The sequence below is a fragment of the Cariama cristata genome, unplaced genomic scaffold (assembly GCF_000690535.1).
Source record: "Cariama cristata isolate BGI_N322 unplaced genomic scaffold, ASM69053v1 scaffold15538, whole genome shotgun sequence".
Lineage (NCBI taxonomy): Eukaryota > Metazoa > Chordata > Aves > Cariamiformes > Cariamidae > Cariama > Cariama cristata.
Window position 1 is genome coordinate 10 of NW_009633064.1, and position 24,182 is coordinate 24,191.

At 42.4% G+C, this 24,182-nt stretch overlaps 1 protein-coding gene across 1 annotated transcript; it reads right to left on the minus strand.

Moving 5' to 3' along the window:
* Positions 1–251: 251 nt before the first annotated feature.
* LOC104157223 (vitellogenin-2-like) lies at positions 252–23,533 on the minus strand. Its single transcript, XM_009706612.1, has 35 exons — positions 23,494–23,533; positions 23,116–23,136; positions 22,774–22,925; positions 20,713–20,964; positions 20,402–20,563; positions 20,100–20,248; positions 19,517–19,667; positions 19,253–19,410; positions 19,005–19,170; positions 18,381–18,506; positions 17,100–17,318; positions 16,468–16,685; positions 16,251–16,348; positions 15,708–15,832; positions 14,937–15,038; positions 14,213–14,332; positions 13,924–14,113; positions 13,492–13,585; positions 12,542–12,727; positions 12,184–12,328; positions 11,186–11,414; positions 10,922–11,097; positions 10,316–10,663; positions 9,910–9,957; positions 9,662–9,748; positions 7,885–8,094; positions 7,655–7,797; positions 6,187–6,325; positions 5,322–5,457; positions 4,016–4,202; positions 2,609–2,700; positions 2,030–2,127; positions 1,791–1,950; positions 518–679; positions 252–367 (listed from the first exon to the last, which is right to left on the minus strand). The coding sequence occupies exons 1-35, from the start codon at positions 23,531–23,533 to the stop codon at positions 252–254; spliced, it is 5,205 nt and encodes a 1,734-aa protein (XP_009704914.1).
* Positions 23,534–24,182: the final 649 nt, after the last annotated feature.

Consider the following 24,182-nt stretch of genomic DNA (forward strand, 5'->3'; position numbering starts at 1 on the left):
AGGGAACCACTTGTGCAGAGAGAAATGATCTTGACTGGCCGCTTTTACAGAGGAACGGTTTATTAAAAGATCAAACCCGGCGAAGGGTGTCCAGAATTATTTTCTAGACTGCAAAATAACTAGAGAAAAGGGATCTCCTGAAGGGGACAGGGCCTTATCCTCACTGTCCAAACCAGCTGTGTCCACAGGGTCACAGGCTCTCTGGGCTGACGCTGACACACCAGAAACAAGTGGATTTTGTGAAGCGGGTGTCATCCCCGGCACGACTGTTGTTGACAGGAACATGCCGTATGAGCAGAAACTGTGCTCACAACGTCCTCGGATTTCTGGTCTAGCCTAATCTGTCCTTCCAGCTTGAGTGGGGAGTCTGTAAATGAGAGAACAGGAAAAAGAGGTATGAGAGGGTTTTTTTACATCAAGGTACTCATGTGTTAGTACGGTCAACCTCATGGTTTTTCACAGGGTCAGTCGGACATACTGGTTGTGTTGTCCACAAGGACCTGTTCCGCAGACTCACCAACTGGTACGCAGTGGAAGCCCATGGAGATGGGAACGGTCCTGGTTGCCGAACAGCCTTCTACACAGCGGAGAACTGGCTCCATGGAGAAGCATTTTGCTGCCGCCTTCTCAAATGCAACTGGTTTCTCAATTTTGACAAATTTGCGCTGCAGCTTACAAACTATAAAACATGAATTCTCTTAAAGCATCTACAGATTTTACATAAATAACCTTTTGGACTTAATTTGTGGAATTAGCAACAACTAAGATCAAGGGATGAACCGAGGGATGCAAGCTATGTGAAACTAATCTGATTGAAGCGAGCTCATTTTCTGTCAATAGCTTAGGCTGTGAGAAAATCGGGCATGTGGGGCACAGTCCCAAGGACAGAGGCTTGCCAAATAGAATCTAGGTAGGACACAGGTGTCCAAATCCAGAAAGATATATGTGAAAACCTTGGTGAACCGACACTGAACTTTACCCAAACTATGACAGCACTTCATTTTGGGGCAGTAGTGGCTCCTAGACATCCATATATCCACTTTTGCACTGTGCCTAGCATCACACCTGCCTTGCCATGGCTGAGTAACTTAGTCCTTAAGCCCCTCTGATCCAGGCTTTCCTGGACCAGTCCTCGCAGTGGAACTTGACTAAGAATACGTTCCAAAAATGCCACCACGTGCCCAGAGGGTTGGGCTCCACACAAAATGCAGTGCACCCTAATGTTACCGATGCGTTCATGTTGTTGTTTTTATATAGGACATGGATGGTAAGAACAATTGTTCCCGGACTGTTTCAAATTAAGTTTATCTTCACCCTGAGGAATTTAAACAGGTATTTCCCACCTCAAATGCCCTCTAGTTTGATAGCCAGGGCTAGATTTTAATTTTTTTTTTCCTGACAAACTAAAAGCCTGGAAATTACAGAATGGAAATAAAGAATGAAACTATTAAGGATGACATAAAATGTCTTTTGTCAACAAACTACCTACTTTTCATACTAACATATCATCTTTTAGGGAGTTTCAAGTTTATAATTTTATCTAGAACACACAAATTTTGGGTAACTACATAGTGTATAAGAAGTTAATATAAAAATGCAACAAAACCAGAACTTGCAGTCAACTACCAAACTCAGGAAAAACAGATTTATTTTTTTTTAGTCAATGGCCACTAATCACAAAAATAGTGAAAAATAAGGTGATTGTGCTACAATTAATATAAATAATCTATTCATATGACTAATTAGTTGCTCAAAGGCAATGACATTAGTATGTGTTAGAATCTTAGTACCTCCAGCACAGGAGTCTTCTGAGATGATCCAGGACTGACCAAAACTCACTGCATCTTTAGCTAAATATCCGCTGGGCATTTGATATTCCCTTTCCTTCTCAGCATCATATTTTCCACAAATACCACAAGTTTTTCCAGCCATCCAGAAAGCAACCTGAATCTTTGTGGAAATAAAGGAAAGATGCACTTAAATGTTTTTCTTCTAAAAATAAAACTGCTGAAAATATTTTTAAAAATACCTCAAGTCTATGCCCATCATAATATAGTTTATCTATGCCATAATCGGGGGCTTTTAGTGACAGTCCTTCCTTTTCGCTGCTGATCAGCATACTTGCATCTGCAACAAAAAAAGCAAAAAGGGTTTTCTTTTAAAAGGAAGTTACTGTTTTAGGGCCCAACCTGAACCACTTGTTAAATTCCTGGGGACTTAATGTGGGCTCTAATGTATCTCGAAAAAGATGGGGGAAATGAGAAAGACCGTACTGCTCCCTGCCCTGGAACGAGCCAAAGCCCTGTGACAAGGGTGGCCGTGGCCAGGGGACATCTAGATGCTTGTTGTGTGGGTCTCTGTGATCAGCACGTGGTACTACAGCCCTGCATTATTTGGTTTGTGCAAAGATACATGGGATCAGCATCTCTTTCGCTGCTCATCTTTCTTGCCACCCCCATGAACGCTAGCATGAAGGTATGTTAAAAATCACCTAATTGTTTCTCAAACTAGGGTGATCTTTATGTTCAGAGGCGTTTGCAGGATCACGTCCTCTCCTTCTTCAAAAGATCGGAAAAGATTAAAAGAAATATAAAGATGAGTCTCTTACCAGAATTAGATGTGTATGGAACATCTGTTGGGGCTTGAACACCATTAATCTTCAACTGGGTGAGTCCATTGGAAACATACATGTCAACCTCACTTTAAGTAAAGGAAATGAGTATAAACAAACACTTTTCCTTTGCCCCACTCAGCTCACAATCTCTAGTCCTGGTAGAACCAACACTGCAGGATGCTCATGTCGTTCTGGGACGAATCACCTGCTACCCTTTGGGAGGAAGACTGAGAAAGCCCAGGAATGCGTGCCGGAGGAGTGCTCGCAGTACACCTTTCCCTGGCTTTAATCATCTCTGAGTGTCTGCTTGTGGCCATGGTTCAGGCAGGAAGACACCAGGCTACAGGGACCCTTGCTGTGGAACAATGTAATTGCTATTATGTTCATAAAAATTGAAGGTGCTTTATTTTTCAAAGGAGGATTGGATTCCCTACGGCGGTTCTCTTACAGCCTGAATAGTCTATGTATTGTAGTATTTTCTTCAGAGCAGTGTTTGCTCTAATGAAGAAATATGAAGCTCAAGCACATAAAAAGCATATCCATACAGTTGTGTGAAACAATCAAGAATGATACAATGATGAGGAATGTCTTTATCACAAAAGATACAGTCTATGAAACAAGCATCCTTCTGTTCTTCCACAAAACAGGTTCAGGGAATCCTAGTCTCTCTCTCTTTCTCTGACGTGGCACAGTTAGGCACACAATTTTCAGAAATAAATAATGACTTGTAATGAAACCTTACAGACCAAAGTCTATTTATGCGCTTTGAAGAATACTCCTTGCAATGATTTTGGTATGCATAATCCCATACAATTTAGAGTATCAGACTATACTTTTAAAGAAGAACCTATGATGGCAGAGGTGATTGCTCCAAGATGAAACAAAGTGTGCCCCAAATTAATTTCAAATAGATTAGAACATTATGCACCAACTAAGGGATTACCTAAGAGAGTGCCTCTAATCTGGGATAAGTAATTCCCTTTTTAGCTATGTCCACTTCTCAACATCTATGCTGAGATGATTGTGGGTACTAATTAGTTCTAATTAGTAGCCTAGTGTAGGAGGCCAGACTAAATAATTACAATAGTCCTTTTTGGATTTATAGTTTGTGTGTCTGTCTAATTACTAAGAACTGAAATGAGACGGTTAAATGTTAACAAATTAATGAAGAATTTATGGCAGTAAAGACTTTAGGTCACTGTGAACCTCAGATATATTTCAGAAGCACTTTTGAAAGACAAGGTCCCAAATCCCAGTGACACTCCTATAACTTTTTCCATTGACATCACTTATTTTTTCAGGAGTCTTGTACTAGCACCAATCTGCCCTAACAATCTGGTCTTCACATTTATAGCATATTCAGTTTGACATCTATTTGTCATTAAGTTTGCAATTACTTACTGGCTGGCGAGTCTGACATTTATTGCTGTAAGGTCAGCAGACTCTTCAAGTCTTTTCATCATCACCAGGAATTTCAGTTCTGGACTACAGTCCTGTACCAAGACATGGCTGCAATTTGCAGGCATTGAATAGTTAAATTCAATGCCATTGAAGGTTGTGATCGTATTTTGGAAAACCAAACAATGAGCTGTAAAAAAAAGCAAGCCTCTTATACTGTATATAAGACAGTTATTCTATTTTAGATTTGTAATTTAAAAAAAAAAAAAGACCTTTTACTGGTTTTACCTATTCCCATGTAAAAGCAAAATCATTCATTCGGATGAAATATTGGATTTGTACTAATGCAAAAGCAAAACTTTGGCAGTCTCCAGACAGCAGTGCAACCCACTCCTAATTCAATTGTTGTGTGAGATAAATCCTGCTCACACCTGGTGCAACTCTCTGTTTGTGGCCTTTTGGCTTTTGTAACTTTGTGATAGCCAAAAGAATTTCTCAAATGTTGTTAACAATTCAGATATCATTAACACTAGAGGAAATTCACTAAATAGTGCTACCTTTATTGAATCATAACCAGGATTAGAAATAGAAGATGGGGAGGGAAAAAAAAAAGCCACAGTAGAGTAAACTTCTCCCTTTTTCACTCTGATTTTCACTCTGATTATATTTTATTGGAAATCCTACCAGCTGATTAGAAATTCTTTTACAGCCATTTTAATTAATACAGGCTAGTTTTGGTGTTTACCAAAGAAATATGCATAGGTATGATATTAGCCCTGATTTCAAGCAGAATGTGACTCCTTATCCCACAATTACGTAAAACTTTTTCATTTAAAATCTACCCTAAGTAAGTATAATGTAATTAACTTTTAATACAGCATTAATGAAACAATAATCCCTTCAAAATTAAGTGCAGGAGGTGAAATGAATGGGTATACTTTTGAAGCTGTTTTAGCTTCTACATAACAGCACTAATCAAGCAGGGCACCCCAAATCTGAGGTCACTTAGATGTCCCTCTCATAAACTTTGTAATGTTTTTTTCTTCACGAGCAATCCCTGCAGTGAAGCTGAAATGGATGCTTTTGGGAATAGATGCATTTGGAATCACTGTTTGGCATGGAACGAAATATTTAATCTTACTAATATAAGTTTCCTTTTCTCTACATCTTTGCAGCATCACAGATTTTCATAAAGGTGGATTTATTTCTATCTGAAGTCCAACTGATTTTTTAAGTGAATGTAAAATAATTTCAAGTTATGTCAACCGGCAAAGTCAGTAAATTCTTGTGCAGATAGTTAATTGCTGACCTTTAAGGTTTTTGGTGATTGAAAGTGTTGCTTGGGAAAAGACATTCTGGTCAGAGGATGGTACTGTTGAGATCAGTGTACCTGGACTTGAAGGGAATGGCAGGGGAAGCCTGATGGCTCTGTTGTAAATTGTCAGCTGAAAATCAGTCAGAACACAAACATGAATGTAAATGCAAAATACAGTGTAGAGATGAGATAGCATTTTCCTGTAATGTTCGAAGAGGACTATACTGACTGAAATCTAAATTAGAATATAGATTTAGGTCAGAGCGAAAAAGAAATTAAGTCTTCTGTCTACAGCATGAAGTAGCTCTACAGTTTGATACATTTGCCACCTATAGAATAGCAGTGCTATAAATGAATTTTGATATTCACCAGTTTGCAGCTTTTTGGGGAGTTGTACATCACATTTGCTCACAGTCCAAATAGTTTGCTTACCTGAGATGCACACCCTCTCCTTGCCTGTACATTGAAGGCAGCTATTTGGCCACCATGTTGGCCATTTCTCTACAGCCTACAGCCTGGTTTTATTATCTTTTCCAGGTCACAGGAAAACCTATAATCTTTCTGAAGATTTGGGGAGGAGTGGTCTTTTTAATAAGTTATTGTTAATATGCTGGCAATCATGATGGTTGTTTTGTAACCTGTTTCTTATTTCATGTGTTTGCATGCTACATGAGAAAAAGAAATGCGGTGTAAGATACTTTCAGAATGGGACCAACTGTGTGAATATAATGTCCTTGTGATGGGAACTTCTTTATAATTTAATAAATGAAAAAAAAAAATCAGTGGGTTAAAAAAGCTATTAACCTTCAATTTCAGAAGTACTGAATGCCTCAGGATAAAAGATAGTGTAAATAGTTACCTCAGGTATCTTGAGGACTATATCGCAGGTTCTTGGAGATGTCAGAGCCATAACCAAGGTTGCCTGGCGAGAGGGACCACGCTGTTGCCTTTGGGAATACCCAAGCACATATGCAGCTCCTGGAAGAAATGAGTAGAACCTGGAAAAGGAATTAAGTGACTAAAATGATCTGTCTTGACAAAAATGGTTATTTGTTCAGACTACAATCCCCACATAAAGCAATATGCATTCTGTGTTAGACATGTTTTGTATCAGGGTTGGGTAATACATGGTGGTGTGTGTGGGTGGAGGGGCAGGCAATTTTTAACTGTTAATGGGTGAAACAGTCTTCAAGAGACTGGATGGCAGAGTGATATGAGAGGAAAAGTATAGCCAACTTGTTTTAAATACATTCAGATTTAAAAATAGGCACCAATTACCTAAAAACTAAAATACTAACATGCTAAAAAATAGATGACCTCGTATTAATGTGTCAGTCCTGCAGTGGTAACTTTTAGCGAGGATCTTTTGCCCACTAAAAGTGTCAATGAGTTGACAGAGGAATCTCTATGATTGGGTTCTCTTACAGGCTTGGGACTGAAATAGAAAAGTACAGAAAATACTCCTTTAAAAAGAGGCATAGTTTTAAAGCAGAAAAAAAGCTGAGTTCAATGGCTTTGCTCTAGGATAGTCAATTGGATGGTTTCATCCCCTCTAATAAGGGCAGATAACAGCACTTCAGGTAATTCAATCTGATATAAAAATTATCCTGTTCAGTAGACATTTCTTAACCAAATCACCTGTATGCCTTCAGTGTGAGAGCTTGTGTTGCATGCATATTTAGTTAACTAAGTTGTTGTTTATGTCTGTATTTTGGTAGCACTATGAAAAAAGATGAGGCTTTATTATGGATCTATATGTTATTGTGGGCAAATGCAAGTATGAATATAATGAATGAATTAATACAATAGGTACAATATGTATATGGGTAGACACATATGTGCACTGAATCCAGCAGTTACAGTTTTCCTACACTAAGCATCACACAACATTTGCTCTTTAGTGTGCAGTAAGCCTTGTGGGAAGTATTTGTATCACCTTCTTCAGAAGTCAGAGGTAAGGTGCCTAAGTTAGGAAATTACTCTCCCTGTACAGTCAGTAAGAGACAGACCCCTTCAGAGAACCAAGGCTTCTGCCCTGAGCCTCCATCAATGAGGAGGCATCAGGAGACCAATTTCCTAATTCAGGCACTTCAAATTAAAAGTCTACAATAGATGAGGTGAATCCCATCATCCGCTTTATTTCAAGTGGTTTTCTTGCAAACTGAAATGCACTATGCTTTGAGGGGATGAACATGCAATAAAACCAGACACATGTAATCTGGTTTTATAATATCATACTGATTAAGGGGAATTTTCCAGCTCAGAAATTGCAGAACAGAATCTGTAATTGTCTGGAGCATTGACAGAGTAATGCTAAAGTAACTCACCATCTTGCAGTTGTTCGGACTGTTGAAGGTACTTTTGGCCACTCCAGCTTCACCTGCATAGCTGGATAAGCAGCAAATTGCCCTGTTGTAACCTGGGTAGCAATCTGGTAGTCCTGGCAATCTTCACCCCATTTAAGAGAACCCTAGTAGAGGGGAATAGATACATATTCTTGTATAAAGCAGTAAGATCATTATATTATTATATTATTACTATATTATTTTAAACTTACCAGTACTTTATGGGAATTTATTACTGAAGCATCAGCACAGAGTTTCCATCTACTTGATCCTGTGATGCTTGAAACAAACATCTGTATCCTTGATCTCATGGGTTGTGTATCAGTGTACAGCACAAGCTGTAATCCCATCGGCGGGGCCCTTAAAAAGGCACGAAGGACTGCAGCCAGTATTGGTGGCTTGCTGTCTCCCAAGAATTTAGGCTTAAGCCAGAAGAGAGGAAATAGAGACCAAAGGCATAAACAAAGCATGAACATTACTATACTAAAACCACAGATAGAAAGTGTTTGTAAAGGAAAAGTTTAATTCAAAAAGTCATTTTATGTGCAGTATGGGACAGCATCATAGATCATCGCTCGATCTATTCAGTTCATATGTAATTTTGCTACAGTCTTTCAAGAGAGAGCTGTCGTGACCTATGTAAGTAAAACTGTGGTGCTGGGAATCTTTTTGTAAAGTAATTTCAGTGTAACAAAAGGAAGTATGGAGTAGGACCCTACTGTATAAAGAACCAGTGTCATCCAGCTCAGCGCTGCCCTCTTACAACGTGTAGTTTAGTTAATAGTCTTTTTGATAAAATTCATTAAACCACCTGTTTAAAACTGTGATAATTTGTGTCGACAGAGGGATCTGTTCAGTGCCGTCCAAAGTGCGGTACTTGCACAAGGAGCGGCACGTGGCCCCGTGCCCAGCAGCAGCGTCCGCTCCGGCTGCGACTGCCCTACCTGAGCGGTGGGGTGGGAGTGCCCGGCTGGCCAGGGGAGAGCTGCAGGTGGGATGAGCTGTGGGGCAGCGGGTCCTCCCTCTGCTGCCAGGTCCAAGTGACAGAGACCCACAGAAGGGTTAGGGGAGGCAGAGCTGGTGAGGGCTTAGGGGGAAATGGGGAAAGAGCAAGGCTGGGGCTGAGGAAGAAGGTGTATGTGATGAGAGCATTGGAAAAGACTGGGAAGACTTCAGGGAAGTAGTAATGTGGTGAAAAGATGGACAAGAGAGGTGAATTCAAGTTACACGGAAATGAGTAGGGGAGAAGGTAGATCTGGTTGCCTTTTTTCTGCAAGCTACTTGCGCCTAACAACTGGGAGCTGCCAGTGCAGAGGGGGTGTCTCAGCAAAGTAAGGTTTACTATTTTGTAGTCATGTAGGTCATTGTCAGAAATGTGTAAAGTTTTCCTTTGATGCAAATCTGCTCCAGATTCCATCATTTCTTACAATAGTTCTTACGGAAGGACCAGATACCATTAACTATGTACCATGTAGTCATTCCTGAATAAACGCCTGGATTGCTCTCAAAGTTGGAGCCTTACTGCACAATCAAGGTCTTTTCAAAAGACTTGTATGGTGCTGCTAACATGAACAGAAGTACTTGGCAATGGAGACCCAATGAACAGAAGCGTGGCAGAGTCAAGTCCTGACCTTTTACAAAGAGCTATGCAATAAAAAATATACCCGAAACCATTTCCTGATCAAGCAGGTCAGCACTTCTAAAGTGTTCTCATTTTTATAGTGAATTATTTACCAAGTAACATAAATTTCAACATATACAGCAATACATTCCAGTTTCATTAAAAATGTAGCTTGTATTGAGTGAATATTAAAAAACATTCAATGGCTATCCAATGTGCTCACCTTTATAAAACAGGAAACAATTAATTTTCTTTCTATATATTATCTAGTACGCTAAATCACCATGTTCTTCCTATTCTGTTATAAACATACAGTAACTGGAAATCCAAAGCAAATGTTTTTATTTTTTGTAGATTAAGACACTCACCTGAGACATGGCTCTAGAGATGCCCTCCTCATTAGCAGAAGAAGAGGACGCGCTGATGCTGCTGTTCAGGACTTGCCTTCCTGGGCCCTGCAAAAATGGATAATCACCTTGAAGCAAGTTGTTTACCATTGAAAAGTGTTGCGGAATTAATTTCTCATATTTTTATTCTCAGAGATCTAAGCTCTGATTGCAGCAAAGCCAGTAAGAGCAGGCGTAGGCCCTGCTCACAGTATAAGCAGTAAATGTACCTGTTCATCTGCTGGCTTGAACCAAAACTTGTAAACAGGTAGATTTGCCTGTGAAAGTAGATAGTACATAAGAAAATCTAAGAGAAGACAAAGAACTAACTTTCGACAAATGCAGTAAAAAGTTCAGTATTGACTATGGAAAAAAGACAAAACAAAATTAAATTTTTTAAACATTTTAAACTGAAATCTTCTGAAACGTAAAACTTCTGAACTGAAATGCTTCAGAGAACCAGAGAGGTTAAAAAGGGGAAAAAGTACTGCTAGGTGGTGACCTTGTCCATCCTGCAGCAAACAGCCACCCTCAACAGTCTCTTTTTCTTTGGTCTGTGCTCTATGGGCACAGTTTCCTGATGTACAAAAACATTCACTACAAGAAATATAAAAAGGTCCAGCCTGGGTGAATTACCTGTTGATTGGAATATTCGCTGTCCCCATTGCAGTGCCTGTCTCCAGAGCGGTCTTCTCCACTGCTACTGCAGATTTTGCTGGTAGCAGAGCTGACACTGCTACTGCTGCTTCTGCCACTGCTGATCCTGCTGCTGCTCTTGCTGCTGCCACCACGCTTCTTCCTAGATTGCCTTATTTCATCTTTCTTGTATTCATTTCTAGGCTCTTTACCACCAGCAGAGGAAGCAGTGGAAGAAGAGGATGCGCTGGAGAGGAGTGCTGCACTGAGCTCTGCCCAGGGGTCTGTAGCTGCGGTGTTGTCTGTTCTGTGAACCCGTCTCCTACGGTGCCGTGTTCTATTTGCAACCTCCAAAAACAGTTCAAGCGTTATGAATTTCTAGCTTGTTCTGCAACATTTCTCTGGGTGTCAGACAAGCTGCTCACCACAGGCTTTCAAGGAAATACAGCTTCCTGGTCCTGCACACTGCAGAAGCTGCACCAGAACTCACCTAGACCCATTCCTCCCAGCCCAAATCCTTGCTTTCCCATGCCAGTTTTCCACACTGGAAACCTTTGGCTTCACTTATAGGAAAGTGAAGCCCCTCCCATGTTCAAAATCTCTTACCATGAACACATTTTCAATGTCTAGAATCTTCTTCAGTTTAGCTTGAATGTCCTTGTACAGAGATGTCTCATCCTCTTCCTTAGACCCTGAGCTTGCTACATTAATTATTTTGGAAGCTGCTTTGGATCCTGCCTGAATCTCCAGCTGTATTTTGTCAATATCAGCATCTGTATGAACTAAAGTCAAGATATTTACATTCCAGAGTTGTGCTGCTTGAGCAGCATTCACAGCGATTGACAGAAAAGTTTGTTGTCATGACTGTACCTGGCTTCAAAACTATTTTGGCTTCAAGTTCTCCAACTAATTTGTGCAGATAGGTATTTCTTAAGAAAGCAGAATTTCGTGACTTTAGGCTGAAGCAAGCAGAACATCCCAAACTCTCAAATTTTCTACAGAAGATGTGTGCATAAAATCTTCCTCCTACACTGTGGTGATGTGCCTCTTCTGAACCTTGCTGGTATCCTTTGGATATCACACTAGGAATATTGCTTTGCTGCATTAAACAAAAATAAGGCAAATAAAGATAATTTCCACAAAAATATTGTCACAGCTCCTAAAATCTTTCCTCTGTTAATGAAGAGAATGATGACAGTCCTGCCTAAGTAAGGAAGCACTGCTTAAAATTAGAGATCCAAGCACTGGAAGCAATGGGGTTTCCTCCCAAGTGCTCTGTGGAAGAGGACAGCAATCCTGCCCAGCGTTTCCCAGGCAGCGTTTCACAAACACACTTCCCAGTGAGAACCTGCAGGGCTCTTTGGAGGTGCTATCGCTCTGCATCGGTTTTGGGCTACTAGCTCTGCTGTGGCAAGTCAAACTAGCCTTCCCATGCCAGCCTCAGAAGCTGAAGAACACATAAGAGAATGAATTTCTGCAATCCACTGCAGGGATTACCTCAGGATTTGGGAAGAAAAATGGATGTAATGCCCAAGAGCCATCTTTTCCACATTGCTGTGGCTCAGAAAAAAGATGATATTGTACAAACGATATGAATTTCACACACCCTCCGCATGACTCTAAAGAAATAGGAAGACGTGCTGTTAAAGTAACCCTACCTGCATGAGATGATACGAGTGAGCAGACTGTGAATGATCATGTCTTGAACCCATTGGGACTTATGTTAGGCTTGGTTTGGAATATGTGAGACACCTGTTTAATCTCAAGGTTTCTGTGTTTGCCAGCTACTGTGTTGGGGTGCTCAGCCCCTCTGAGGATCTGTCTGTTCTCTACCTGTCTGCGATGCAGATGGTGAGAGGCCTCCTTACCTTCCAGCTGCCAGGTATTGAAGATCTTTCTGATGGCTGAAATGGCTGGTCAGAGATACTTGGTACTTCTCCTTTGGGGAGAAGCTGGGATTTCTTTTCTGAATCTACTTCTTCCATGTTCCTTGAAATAGCGCAAACTTCACTCCTGTGGAGGTGGTAAATGGCACAACAAGTAACATCTTCTGATTTTGCTTACCTGTCTTTGCTTGTGCAAAAAAGACAATACTAAACTTTATGTGACTGCCAAGGGTACAGCAGACCCTAACAAGGAGTTGTATGTTGATGATTTTACAACAGGGAGCTCACAATCAGTAACATGTAACAAGCAGCAAGCAAAACGCAACAAGCTCTTCTGTACCTCACAGCTGCGAGCTCAACCTCCTGACGGCAGGGAGGGGTTTCAATCTTCAAATTTTTCTCTTTCATATTTATCCTAGCATCAAATTTCATTGTAGTGTTGGCACTGAACTCTGCATGAAATTCAAGACCACTCTGAAAGTATTGTGTATTAATCCCCATCATTGCAATTATATGAAAATATGCCCTGAAAGAGTGGAAATAAAAACATGCATAATTACAGATTAATATGCACATATTTAACTTTGAAATGCAAAAATGCATTTTCACGCTGTTCTGTTTATTGTAAGAGCCACTACTGATGGATGAAGAGATGTATTGTAACAGGATAAAAAAAAAGCTGAAGTGCCACTGGAAAAGCTGAAGGGATTTATCTGATGAACAAAGCTGACACGGACCCTCTCACTGCTTTGTCACTGATACATTGCCTGAGAACAAGCTAACACCGGAATCTTCTAGCTTCAGATTTTGCCTAGTTTATTATTATTACCACTATTATTATTATCATTACTACTATTATTGTTATTTGTACTGTTGCTTTTGCTTTTGTGGATCCAGAAGCATTTCCCTTTTCCCTCTGAAATCCCCCCAGCTTGTGGCAGGCGGTGATGCAATTCTATGTTGAACTTGTAAAACCTGTTCATACATAAGCAAATATGTCTTCACAGCTTAGTATCTTTAGTCACTGAACAGGTACAAATGTGGGCATTTTTAGCAATGGCAGAACAGCACGGGATGCTGTGGGATACAGCGCACATTGCTACGTTTGCAGGGTTGTAAAGCATCAGGTGATCGTGTTGCTTTCTCACAACCTCACTGCACTGGACTAGCAGAGCTGTCCCAAATCTGCGACAAGTAGGATCACCTATATGACAACATGCGATCACATGTCTATTTCAAATATAAACATAAATGTTTGTGTGTGTATGTGAAAATATATGTAATTTTTACTTTGGCTTGATGTCAGCATGAATATCCATGTTGGTTTCCAACAACTGCGAAGGTCTAAAATTGTCAGGTAATGGTGGTGATATCTGTATATCCACTGCAAAAGACAGATAGGAATTGTACAAACAGAGAAAAAAATAAATGCTGGACATGTAATGTTTTCAATAAGCATAATAGTTAACACATGGGCAGTGCTTTTGCATTTTGAAATACTTTACGTGATTATTTAAAGATTGCTACTCCAAACCAGAGTTACACAAATATGTCCCAGGTGAAACATGCTAATTACTCCTCAAACCCTTTGGAGGCAGCTGAACACTAGTGTTTCCACATTACAAGAGTATTTTTCAAGATCATAGAGGGATTTAATTTCAGCAGAGGGATGGATGCACAGTTATTGTGGGGAGACTGCTCTGTTTGGCATCCCAAGCTCACCGTCGGCTGCAGCCTGGGCCAGCGCGGTGCCGCACAGACTGAGTTCCAGCGGCACACCGACCACCGTGGGGACAATGTGCCGCAGCTCGCCCACCATCGCTGGCAGGGTCCATTGTCCTGAAATGCCTCGCTGGACCTCTGCCACCACTTTTTTCACCACTGCCTGCCAGTTTGATGAGCCAGTTAGATTCTGAAAACAGAGAAATAGGTTAGGTAAGTAGGTAAGAAGAGACATGGAAGGGAAATTATTCAGCATTGCAGACAAAAAAGACAACAGCTTTGTCAGTACCATGATGGTCTGCTGAATGGCATCTTTATCAATGTCGACAAAGGCGATCTCTTGGCCCCATACTTTGATGTAAGTGGACACTAGAGGGTCTTCGGGAGGCAGTTCTTTCCATCCCAGAAGCTGTGGTGTTAAGGAGAGATGGGGAGAAAGGGAAGAAGCAGATAATGCCACTTAAAATACGGTAATGTATTAGCAAAGAGTCGATCTCATCTGAAGGATGCTAACCATGGTCCTTTAGCCACAGAAACTAATAAACATCTTACGGGTCTGAACCAATGTGGCCTTTCTTATGTTGCATAACTGACTTCAGTGGGAGTTACCCCATGTAAGGAGGAGGTAAGGACTTGGTAATTTCTGCTGCTATAAGTAGTGGGTGACACGGAAGGACTCATGAACAAAATAATCATTCTAAAAGAGAAAAGCAAGCACTTACTGTGTTTTAACATACACTTTAAAACACATGAATTTTGGCTACCAGCATTGTCATCATCTTTTGTACTGTACATTAAGGGCTGACACATGTTGAGTGAAAAGGTGACATTTGTTGATATCATAAATACAATGTAAGTACATCTTTCCGTGACCAAACAGGATGACTGACTCCTTTCTCAGTGAAACATCAAAGGGACGGCTCGGTGAGGGGGTGGGTCGGTGGGTGATGCAACCCCAGCGCTGGCGGGAACTGTGTATTGCAAAAAGATCAGGAAGTTGCATAGAGACATACTGTTTTACCGAGTTCCTTCAGTGTCTTGTATGTATCATACTCAGCAAAGGGAATATTCTGCTTCCTGATCAGCTTGGTTAGGCTTTGTGATCGCAGAGCCACCTGTAGGAAAGAGAGTCAGGCGTCACAGCCCAAGTACAAGAGCCCAGAAAAACCCTTGTAGCTACTATTACACTCACCAAGGCCACTCTAAATACATACTTCATTAAGCCATTGCACTTAGAAGGCTGTGTCTATCTGGCAGATGACTGCAGGCTATGGCTGCAGATGCTGAGGACGTGCTGAGCCAGCTTTGACTTAGTCAGCAGGGATAATTTTAGGGCAGCGCAGAGCTCAGCCCAGGCTGCAAAGCTTGCCCAAGAAGCTGAGGTAAATGCCTGCATGCTGTTACATGGAGCTTCATGCTGCCCTGGCTGCACTGCTTGCTGAAATTTAATTTCAGATGCTATTTCCCTGTACTTACGCAAAATACCCTAGATGCCATGTGACTTCAGGTAGGCAGATGAATGTTCTGCTGCGTGAGCTTTCCTCTGCTCTCCTAGGTTTTCATGCCTATACTGAATGTGTTCATTGACGAGTGTATGTGTCAAGAAGCCCAAACAAAAGAAGAAGCCTAAGTAAAACCATAACCATAATCTAAATTTTCTCTGCCTTATCCGCCTTGACAGCCAGAGATGGAGTTAAACAAAACATCACAGTCCAAGTGGCTTAACAAGTAATACTATCTGTAGCTGACTTGCATCTAGCTGGCTGTTTTAATGGAATTCTTACCTCGATAATATCCATTGCAGTATTTGCATAATATCCTCTTACTTTTGTGATTATATCAGATGGAAACACGGTGCTGGGACTGTTCATTAGATAGACCCTCCAAATGGCACCAGCCTGATATTCAGCTGTCACAGGAATAGAAAGCAGCAGAGATTTTGGTTAGGGTCTCTGAGGTGACTGGTGCATGTAGGCCACCTCAGGTGCATGCGGTAGTGGATCACAAGGGGTTCTGCTGGGATTCAGTCCCACAGGTCCTCAGATTTGCAGCCTCAAGAGGAGAACTAGGGCAGCGGCAATACAACCACGGTGACTGAAGAAGGAGGCCTAAATCCACGCGCAGGCACCGCTTTCCCCAGCAGATACCCAGAGAGTAGCAGAACACCTTCAGGGGATTTTGCATGTTAGGAGACTCTTGTGATTTTTCTATTTCAAGAGCACACTAAACTCGCAGCCCGTGATTGGATTTTGGGGGAAAATCACGGAACACAGTAGAGGCATTTGGCTGCATAAGCTGAAGCGGTTAACAGGGCACCTGGTACTCACAGGAATAATCGCCGACGTGAATGACCTTGCTGTAACGATAGCTCAGCCTGTCAAGTCTGGGGCTCAGTAGTTTAATGGCAATGTTGCACGCAGCAGATCTGAGTAATAAAGAGTTAAAATCATATGAAGATAGTCAACTGTGATCAAATTCTTAGAAAACTGCAAGAAAAAAAATCACCATTTGCTACTAAAAAAATGTACTTCTTCCTCTACTTACACGTTATAGAGCTGTGGGATCCTGCCTGCTGCCAAAGCCTTCATGTGTGAATATGTGAAACTGGCTACTTGTAAGCTGGGCTCCGTCAGCAGTAAGCTGGCCATAGCTGTCACAGTTGGAAGAGCAGGCTTGGTTTCGAAGAGGACGACACAAGCCACCATTCGGACATTAGGAGCGAGTGTGTTGTCCATGAAGACCTGGAGGGAGATCTCCCTTACCTAGAGGAGGAAGATACAACCTGTGAGTACCTCATAACTTCTCAGTGAGAAGTGGTTCCTAAACCATACATGTGTGATCTGCAGTGAATGGAGAACAAAACCCTAAACAGAGACTTGAGCATGGGACCAGTCACTGAAGACAAAGATAGTGCTGGGTGCACAGTGAACAGGGCTGGAAGAAACAGCCATTAGCAATGGGCCCAGTGTTACCGTGACTAAAGGAACCTCTTTCCCAGGATATCAGCAAGGATGGGGTGATGTCAGGAATTTGCAGTGTGGGCAAGAGGAAGATCAGCAACTGAAAAATCTGCCCAGAGTTGCTAACATTACCTGATGGCTTTATTGTTCCTGAATCACTAAGTCAACCCAAATCATACCCTTTAAGACATTTGTTTAAATAATAATTTCAGTTACTTTTGCAGGGAGTTTTCTGGCAATTTTCCTCAAGGCCAACACAGCATCAGCATGAATTCTGTTTGGTAATGAAGCTGCAGCTGGGGAAAATGTTGGCAAAAACTTCAGGATGCGTTTGATACTGGCTGGCTCTCCTGCATTACCGATGGCTTTCAGGGCCAAGGCCATGTCTTTAGTATCACCTTTGCTGGTGGCTTCAGTAGCAAGGTCATGGAGTGGCTAAAAACAGAGCAGACTGTGTTAATCTTACCAGGTAATGATTTCATAATAATGCATAAAGATATGCATTGCCCTAGCAAGCAAAACAACTACTGGTGCAAAGCCCAGAATAAAGCTGTTTGGATTTTTCTCCCAGGAAAAATCTCACCATCATTAACAGGATGCCAAACGTGGAACATACAAGCAAACTTGGTTCTCTCCTTACAGAGTGTTGTAATTGATTTGCAACTGTGCCTGAGCCTGAGTGTAGGAGATAATCCTAGGTGGATGCCTGCACCAGAGAGTCTTTTGCAAGTTCAAGAGCAGCCCTGAGCTGACGCCAGGTTCTGTCATTCCCTGGGACACCTCCACCAGCCCTGCCAGCCTGCAGCCCCCAGGTCTGCGCAGTTGCAGGATTACACTTGCTATAGGAAGTGAAAAATATGCAATAGCAAGTTTATTTAGTTTTGCTGTTCTGAGAAGACAAATTACCCTTCTGGTGGCTTGGCTTTGTTTCGCTCTTTCTTGGAAGATTCAAACACATGTCAAACACCTGCAGGCCATCTCAGTGCTGTGGTCCTTCTGAGTAAGGAGTCAGAGCTGTGTAGTCCAAGGACAATGTCCTGAATATTTCTGACAGTGATATGCAGTTATGTAGCAGGGCCCCTTTGGAAGCCCTAATCTATGATATATCTAGAGCTTTGCTTATATTCACACTTTAGTGCCTTTTTAATAGATTTTTGAAGTACACTCTACCTAACGTAAAAGTAGAGAGAATAATTATCATTATTTTGCTTTAATCCTAAATTTGTCATACCTAAACTCAGTTTCACGTTGTTTTCAGGATCCATTATCCCCCCAGTCTTCTACAACTTACATTTCAAATTCTGAACTGTTAAGACCAGATTTTTCAAAGGCATCAGCTCAGTGTTTCATTCTGTCTTTGCAATTTTGCAGGCAATCACAGCTAAGAGTGAGGCACGTGAACGGCGATTTACCTAATTGTGAGCATTGTGAGAGCTAAATTAGAGGTGTTTAAAACATTTCTTCACCCTTTATGAATAAGAAATGAGAGTCACCTACCTGAAGAAGTTCATTTGGACAAATTGAAGTCTGTGCACAGTATTTATTTACCATGCTACCATATCCCAGGTAAACAATTGTTCGATGTATCGGTGCTTTCTGGATTTGGGGACAGGTCAGAAAAGTCTGCAGAAGAAAGAAGTAGCAGTCTTTAATGTTTCTAGTAATTAGAGCGGGTATTTAGTGAAAATTACATTTGAGAAATAAATAGATAAAATTGCTTTGGATTTTTCCTAAATATTTTCAGAAGTTAAATCAAATGCTAGTCATTCAGCTACAATAGAAGTAAATAGATTCGCTCCTGTTATACCATATGTAGTTTAGATTTTGGTTACATGATATCAGTTTCTGGAGTGTCTAGTTTTAAAAAAAATTATTTTGGCAAAAAGAAGTCAATAGCAATTTTCTTAGGATTTGTGGGTTTTAACATCAAATATCAAAGCCATTAAAAAATTTTGGCAACGATTGTTTGGAAACATTTTCTAAAGCATTCCCCATTTTTGTTAATACTTTGCATTTTACAAATTTAGAAGGAAATATGTTACATCTTTCACTTACAATCCTGTGAATTCATCTTTAAAAAGGAGTGAGAGGGAAATAGAAGGAAGAATGATCTGTACTCACTGAGGCAACCTCTAGGGTTTGCTTGTTGGGTGTAACGAAATGAAAGGCGAGAGGGAGAGTCACAGCTGCTTCCCAGATGTTGAGCTTCTCATCATGAATTTTTTGCTTCAGGAATCTGAACGTGTCAGTAGCTCCAGCAGCACAGATGGCACTCAGGAACCAGCGCCTGCCAGGGAGAGGAAGATTCATTATCCCCATTGCCCAGTATGCCTCTGATCGGAAATCCTGGCTGAAGGCAATACAGTTACCTGTAGGGAAGGTCATTGCCAAACTGCACCCACAAAGACTCAATTTGATCAAGGGTCACTATACGGAAAAGCTGGACCATTTGTAAGAACTTGGCTGAAGCTTCTTTAGTGGCTCCTTCCTCATTATTCTGAACTAATTGCCACAGTGTTTCTGTTAACTATGGGAAAAAACAGACAGTTGGAAGGTCCATGTCTAAAACAATTATGTGATGACCTGTTAATCTTACAAATAACAAAAGAGTATGAAAAGTAAGCCTCTAATACCTGTAAATCTGGATTTTTAATCTGTATTAGAGGAATCGGCATCTGGAGTAGCTCTTCTGAGAAATGATAACGAAGACTCCCTTGGTTTTGCAGCTGAGTCTTTGGTGCATTGATGGGAGTCCTTTTAATGTCGACCAAAGACAGTTCTTGTCTTCAAGGGAAAGAAGGAGATGCATCAGTAGTCTTTAACCGCATCGTGTGCGTGGAGGACACATACAGCGGTTGGAGCAGACTGAGGGTGCCCAGCAGGACCATTGCATTGACCACAAACACATCGTGCACTTCTCCATTTATGCATTGCTCAGGATTATCTGGAAATGTCATAGGACTGCGAGAGCTTTCATTAGAGTTTGCCAAAGTCTCTGAGCGGTTGGACAAATGTTTCAGGTGGCCCAGCAAACCCCCCAAATGGCAGGGCGCAGGACCTGGCTGGGCATCCTGAGGGATGTATAGTGCCTTTGCAATTTTCAGCCCACAGGCCAGATGCTTCTTGTTAAATCATAGATCAACAGTACATACTTTTTAGGCACCTCCTCCTGGCTCTGATAATCACAGCTATGCTGAGGACACCTGCAGTACCTACCTTGCCTCCATGACTGCTGCCCCATTGGGTTCATTGAAGGGAGAGATCTGGTACACCTGCTCGGATGTAGCAGATGTAATCAAGGCCCCGCTGTGATCATACTTCATCTTGTAAGTGAACATCACCGTGCCCTTAATGTTTCTGATTTTCTAGAAGTACAAAGAGACCCACTCAGAAGTACGAACAGGTGGTCGTTAATTAGCACAGACGAGCCAAACTCCCTACTAGGGTCAGTGCGATGCATGAGCGTTTAGCAGTGATTTATGCCTGAGCATGGCAGCAGGGCTCTGTGGTGCTCCTACCAGGGGGCAGGTGGGGCAGGGGCGGAGGTACGCCATTCCCACGTTCTTCACCGCTTTCTCCTGGCAGTCCGTCAGGTCCTTGCTTTTGGAAATGGTGGCACGGTTATTCTTGCTGTCGTCCTGGATAACGTATCTGGTTTGGCAGATGCCTTCAATCCCGTCCTGTGAGTATTGATTAAACACAATGAACTTCCCACTTGAAACAGCAATAAATAGGTCAAAGAAAATTGCCTGGGACATGTATGTACAGGCAAGCTACTATATAACAGTCAAATCAGAATAAAAGTAAAATCAGAATGGAAAAAACAAACCTCCTGTAGTTCATACACATTTTGTGACTTTTTGATGGTTATCTGCAACACGTTCAGAATCCCTCTCACTAGGTTAGTGCACAGGATGGGACAGTCCTCGGGGGTGAAAATACTTCCAACCCTTCCTGCAGTGTATTCAAATGTAAAGGCTTGGCTGAAGCATGCAGCAATGGTCTCCGTGAGCTTCGAAGACAGAGTGAAGGGATCTGTGGGCCAGAAGCCGTTGTATTCCTCCAGCTTTGGTGATCGAATCTGTGAACAAAATTAGGAAAACATTTATCCTGTTCACCATCAGTTTGAAACAGTGCAATAACAGGGAAACTGGGCACTTCCAGTCCATGGCCAGACACAAGCCACTTGTCCTACGCTGTATATTTTCCTCCTCAGAGTCCTGTGCTGGGCCTAGGAAGCATCCTTGAAAACGCAATTTCTGTGAAGGATTTCTGCCAGAAAAATACGATTGTGCAAGCAGTATTCAAAGCTTCAGCAAGTCTGGTGAAGCTTGCTGGGTGAGTGAAACAGCGGCTGCCAGCAATCTGTACAGAAAGAATACTCCCCTATTTTCCCTGGATGTTCAGTGAGATCTCCCAACATTTTGCAAGGCAGCCAAGCCACTGCTCAAGCTGCCTGCCTAAACACACGGGGACTATTTTGGCAGCTGCTCCAGGTCCAGCACATTCCAGAGCACCAAAGCCGCAGCACAGTTGATGGGGAAGCAGAGATGACCACAGGACCTTGCATGGGAGATGGCCCAGCGGGAGCTGGCATCTCTTTCTTTGGAAGCAGCTGTCATCATTTTGAGCTTAACAAGCTGTAAAGCTTGCACACAAGTCTTTGACTGCTACCTAGTGGGAAGTGCATGCCTGCATGCACATACATATCTAGTCACATACACACCTCCCACCCTCGTACATAAAAGTATGTGTTCCTGTGTAGAGGGAAATGGTGTGGTTTTAGTGCTCTGTTTTATTTTAGGCATTTATAATCAATGCTGCAGGGGTGGCTTGCCTCTTGTCACATTTTCTCAAATTAAATCCTACTCAAGAATGTTGTCTGCAATTGCTAAAGTTATTGCAAATCTAGCGAGGTTACACAGAGCCTGCAATTGCAGCGGTGTGCAAAGTTTAATAATAGGTATTCCTTCATGCTGTTTCAGTCATATATGCACAGGATTACAGATATAGTAAACCCCTAGGACAAATGCTAAGTGCCCTCTTACAACTTTCTCCCCATGTGGTGTCTTCTAGATCTCTTTTCTGTGGTCTTTTGTTCCATGCCAGTATTTTAAGCTAATTGGTTTAATCTTTTTGATGAGTAGCAACACTTCCAGGTCTGACATCATTACATCAAGCACAAGCATTACATTAGAATTCTTCACATTTGAATTAATGCCTATGTGAAGAATATCAAAAGGAAGCTAATGGAGACAGATGGGACTTTCTCACTTGGTATCTGAATGCCAACGCCAAGCTTTTCTCAGGCTATGGACCAGGTTGAAAAAGATGGATATTTCATGCTTGAATTCTCATTTTCATGCTCAAGCTTAGTGTTGCCATAGTAAAATTATCTTAAGGACATTTCTTGAAAGTGGCAGCTTGCCATATTTCCACATGGATGTGAACCTAAGGCAGCTTTAGTCAAGGGGGCTCAGGTACTGATGACAGCAGAGGTGCAGCAGCTCTGGCTCCCTCTCACAGAGCTGCGGGATGCAAGGAAGCCTGAGGCACTGTCCGTAGGTCACTACCAGTAACCCAAAGCAGTTTGGCTACAGCCGCAGACACTCCAGTGGTGCCCTTGGCTCTCGCCCAGCATGGCTTGGGGGTATGGGCTGCAAATCTCTGGGGAAATCATCACTGCCTGAGTGAAGCTGCTTGGTCTGACATTGGGCTTACAGGGTGATCTCAGCACCGGGAAGGGTCCTAAGCTTTCATGTGAGCTCTGCATCTTTTTTGTCATTTAATTTACCAGCCTGGAGATATGAACTGAACTTCTCTAGTTGTGTGATGTGGATGTGTGATGTGTGATGTGGATGGGTGGGTTCCCATGCCCATGGTGATTTACCTGGAGAAGGTGGTTGCCGCGAGACACATGGCTGATCTCCAGCTTACAGGTCAGCCTCACCCCCGCCATCGCCAGGCCTCTGCCAGGCAGCCTGTGCAGGATGAAGCTCTCGTAGCCATACAGGTAGGTCTTGCCACTATGAAAAATGGGCTCTATTGAAAAAAAAAAAAGATATAACAGAGACACCTCCTTCACGACTGTTGTGATGTTACTCACAAGAACCATCCCAGCAAAGAAGCATGAGGCTGCTACTGCTGAAAAATAGGTGCAAGCAGTGGGCAAGGCACGGCCATAGGGGAGGACAGCGTGGGAGCCACTCGCTGCTGGTGGGAGCACACTTACCGAGGTCCTGCTTCTGGCCCCCTGTGTGGGAGGAAAGAGAAGGAAGCATGAGAAACCCCTCATCTCTGTGAATCCTTCATTTATTATTCATTTACTTAGTGTGCTAATGGTTGGCCAACAACCAGTAGTGGGTTCCCAGGGTGCACCCCAGACCCCCGGGACACAAGCCCTTACCAGCCCCGCTCACTGGCTGCTGCTTGCTCGGCTTTTCCCCTGCTACTAAGCTTAGGCACAGAAATCTAGTAGTTTACAGCCAGTCATAAAAGGGCTTCAGCAAATTAAGCTATAAATGTCCCTGAGAGGCCCCAAGGACATGCAGTTTGCTCAGGACTGCAGTGGCCATCATGGCTCAGCAGTGCTGGTAAAGCTTCAACTTACCCACGAGGGTGAGCACCAGGGCCAGGATGAGTCCCTTCATGCTAAAAGCGACTGAAGACTGCAGGGGAAAATGTGCGGCTTTTATAGAAGAATTATTAACAGGCACAGTGAATTTTGTTGAGTTATCAACTTTTTATCAACCACTCAAACCCTTTGAGGGAGAAGGGGTCGGGGACAGGGTGCCAGCTGTTATTGCTAAGCCAAAACCATCACAAGCACTTTCGTTCTCACTTCACCAACTGAATGCACTGAAAATACCTTTTGAAACGAGTGCTTAAAAATATTAAAATATAGTTAAAGCCAAAATACTTATTGTGTAAGAAAAGCTACTAATTATCCTTATTGACTGGAAGCACCTGGTGCTATTGCAGTCTATGCTGACTTTGCCCAGGTTATCCTGACCTGACCATAAGGCACAGAGCTTATCTAAGTGATAGTGCCCCAGCAGGGTTGTGCAAAATCCCCAGCAGCCCTCCTGTGACACGGTGCTGGTACCCGGCCTGCTGCGAGCAGGGCAGGCTGTCACCCCCCGTGCTGCTCTCTGGGGACAGGGACTTCACCCAGTAACACAAACCTCTCCTCATTGTCACAAAGGCCATGGCTAAACCCTGCTGACGTTCGTGCTTCCCTCACCTGCCTTCTCTTCCAGGGCTAACGCGTCAGCCCCTTTCACCAGTGCGATTAGCCGT

Bases quoted from the DNA above. Each gene is read 5' to 3' on its own strand.
- LOC104157223 (XM_009706612.1), bottom strand. From the start codon at position 23,533: ATGAAGGGACTCATCCTGGCCCTGGTGCTCACCCTCGTGG. The intron at 23,137-23,493 runs GTAAGTTGAAGC...CCTCCCACACAG, and splicing joins CCTGGTGCTCACCCTCGTGG to GGGGCCAGAAGCAGGACCTC. The intron at 11,415-12,183 runs GTAAGGAGGCCT...TGTTTAATGCAG, and splicing joins CAATACCTGGCAGCTGGAAG to CAAAGCAATATTCCTAGTGT.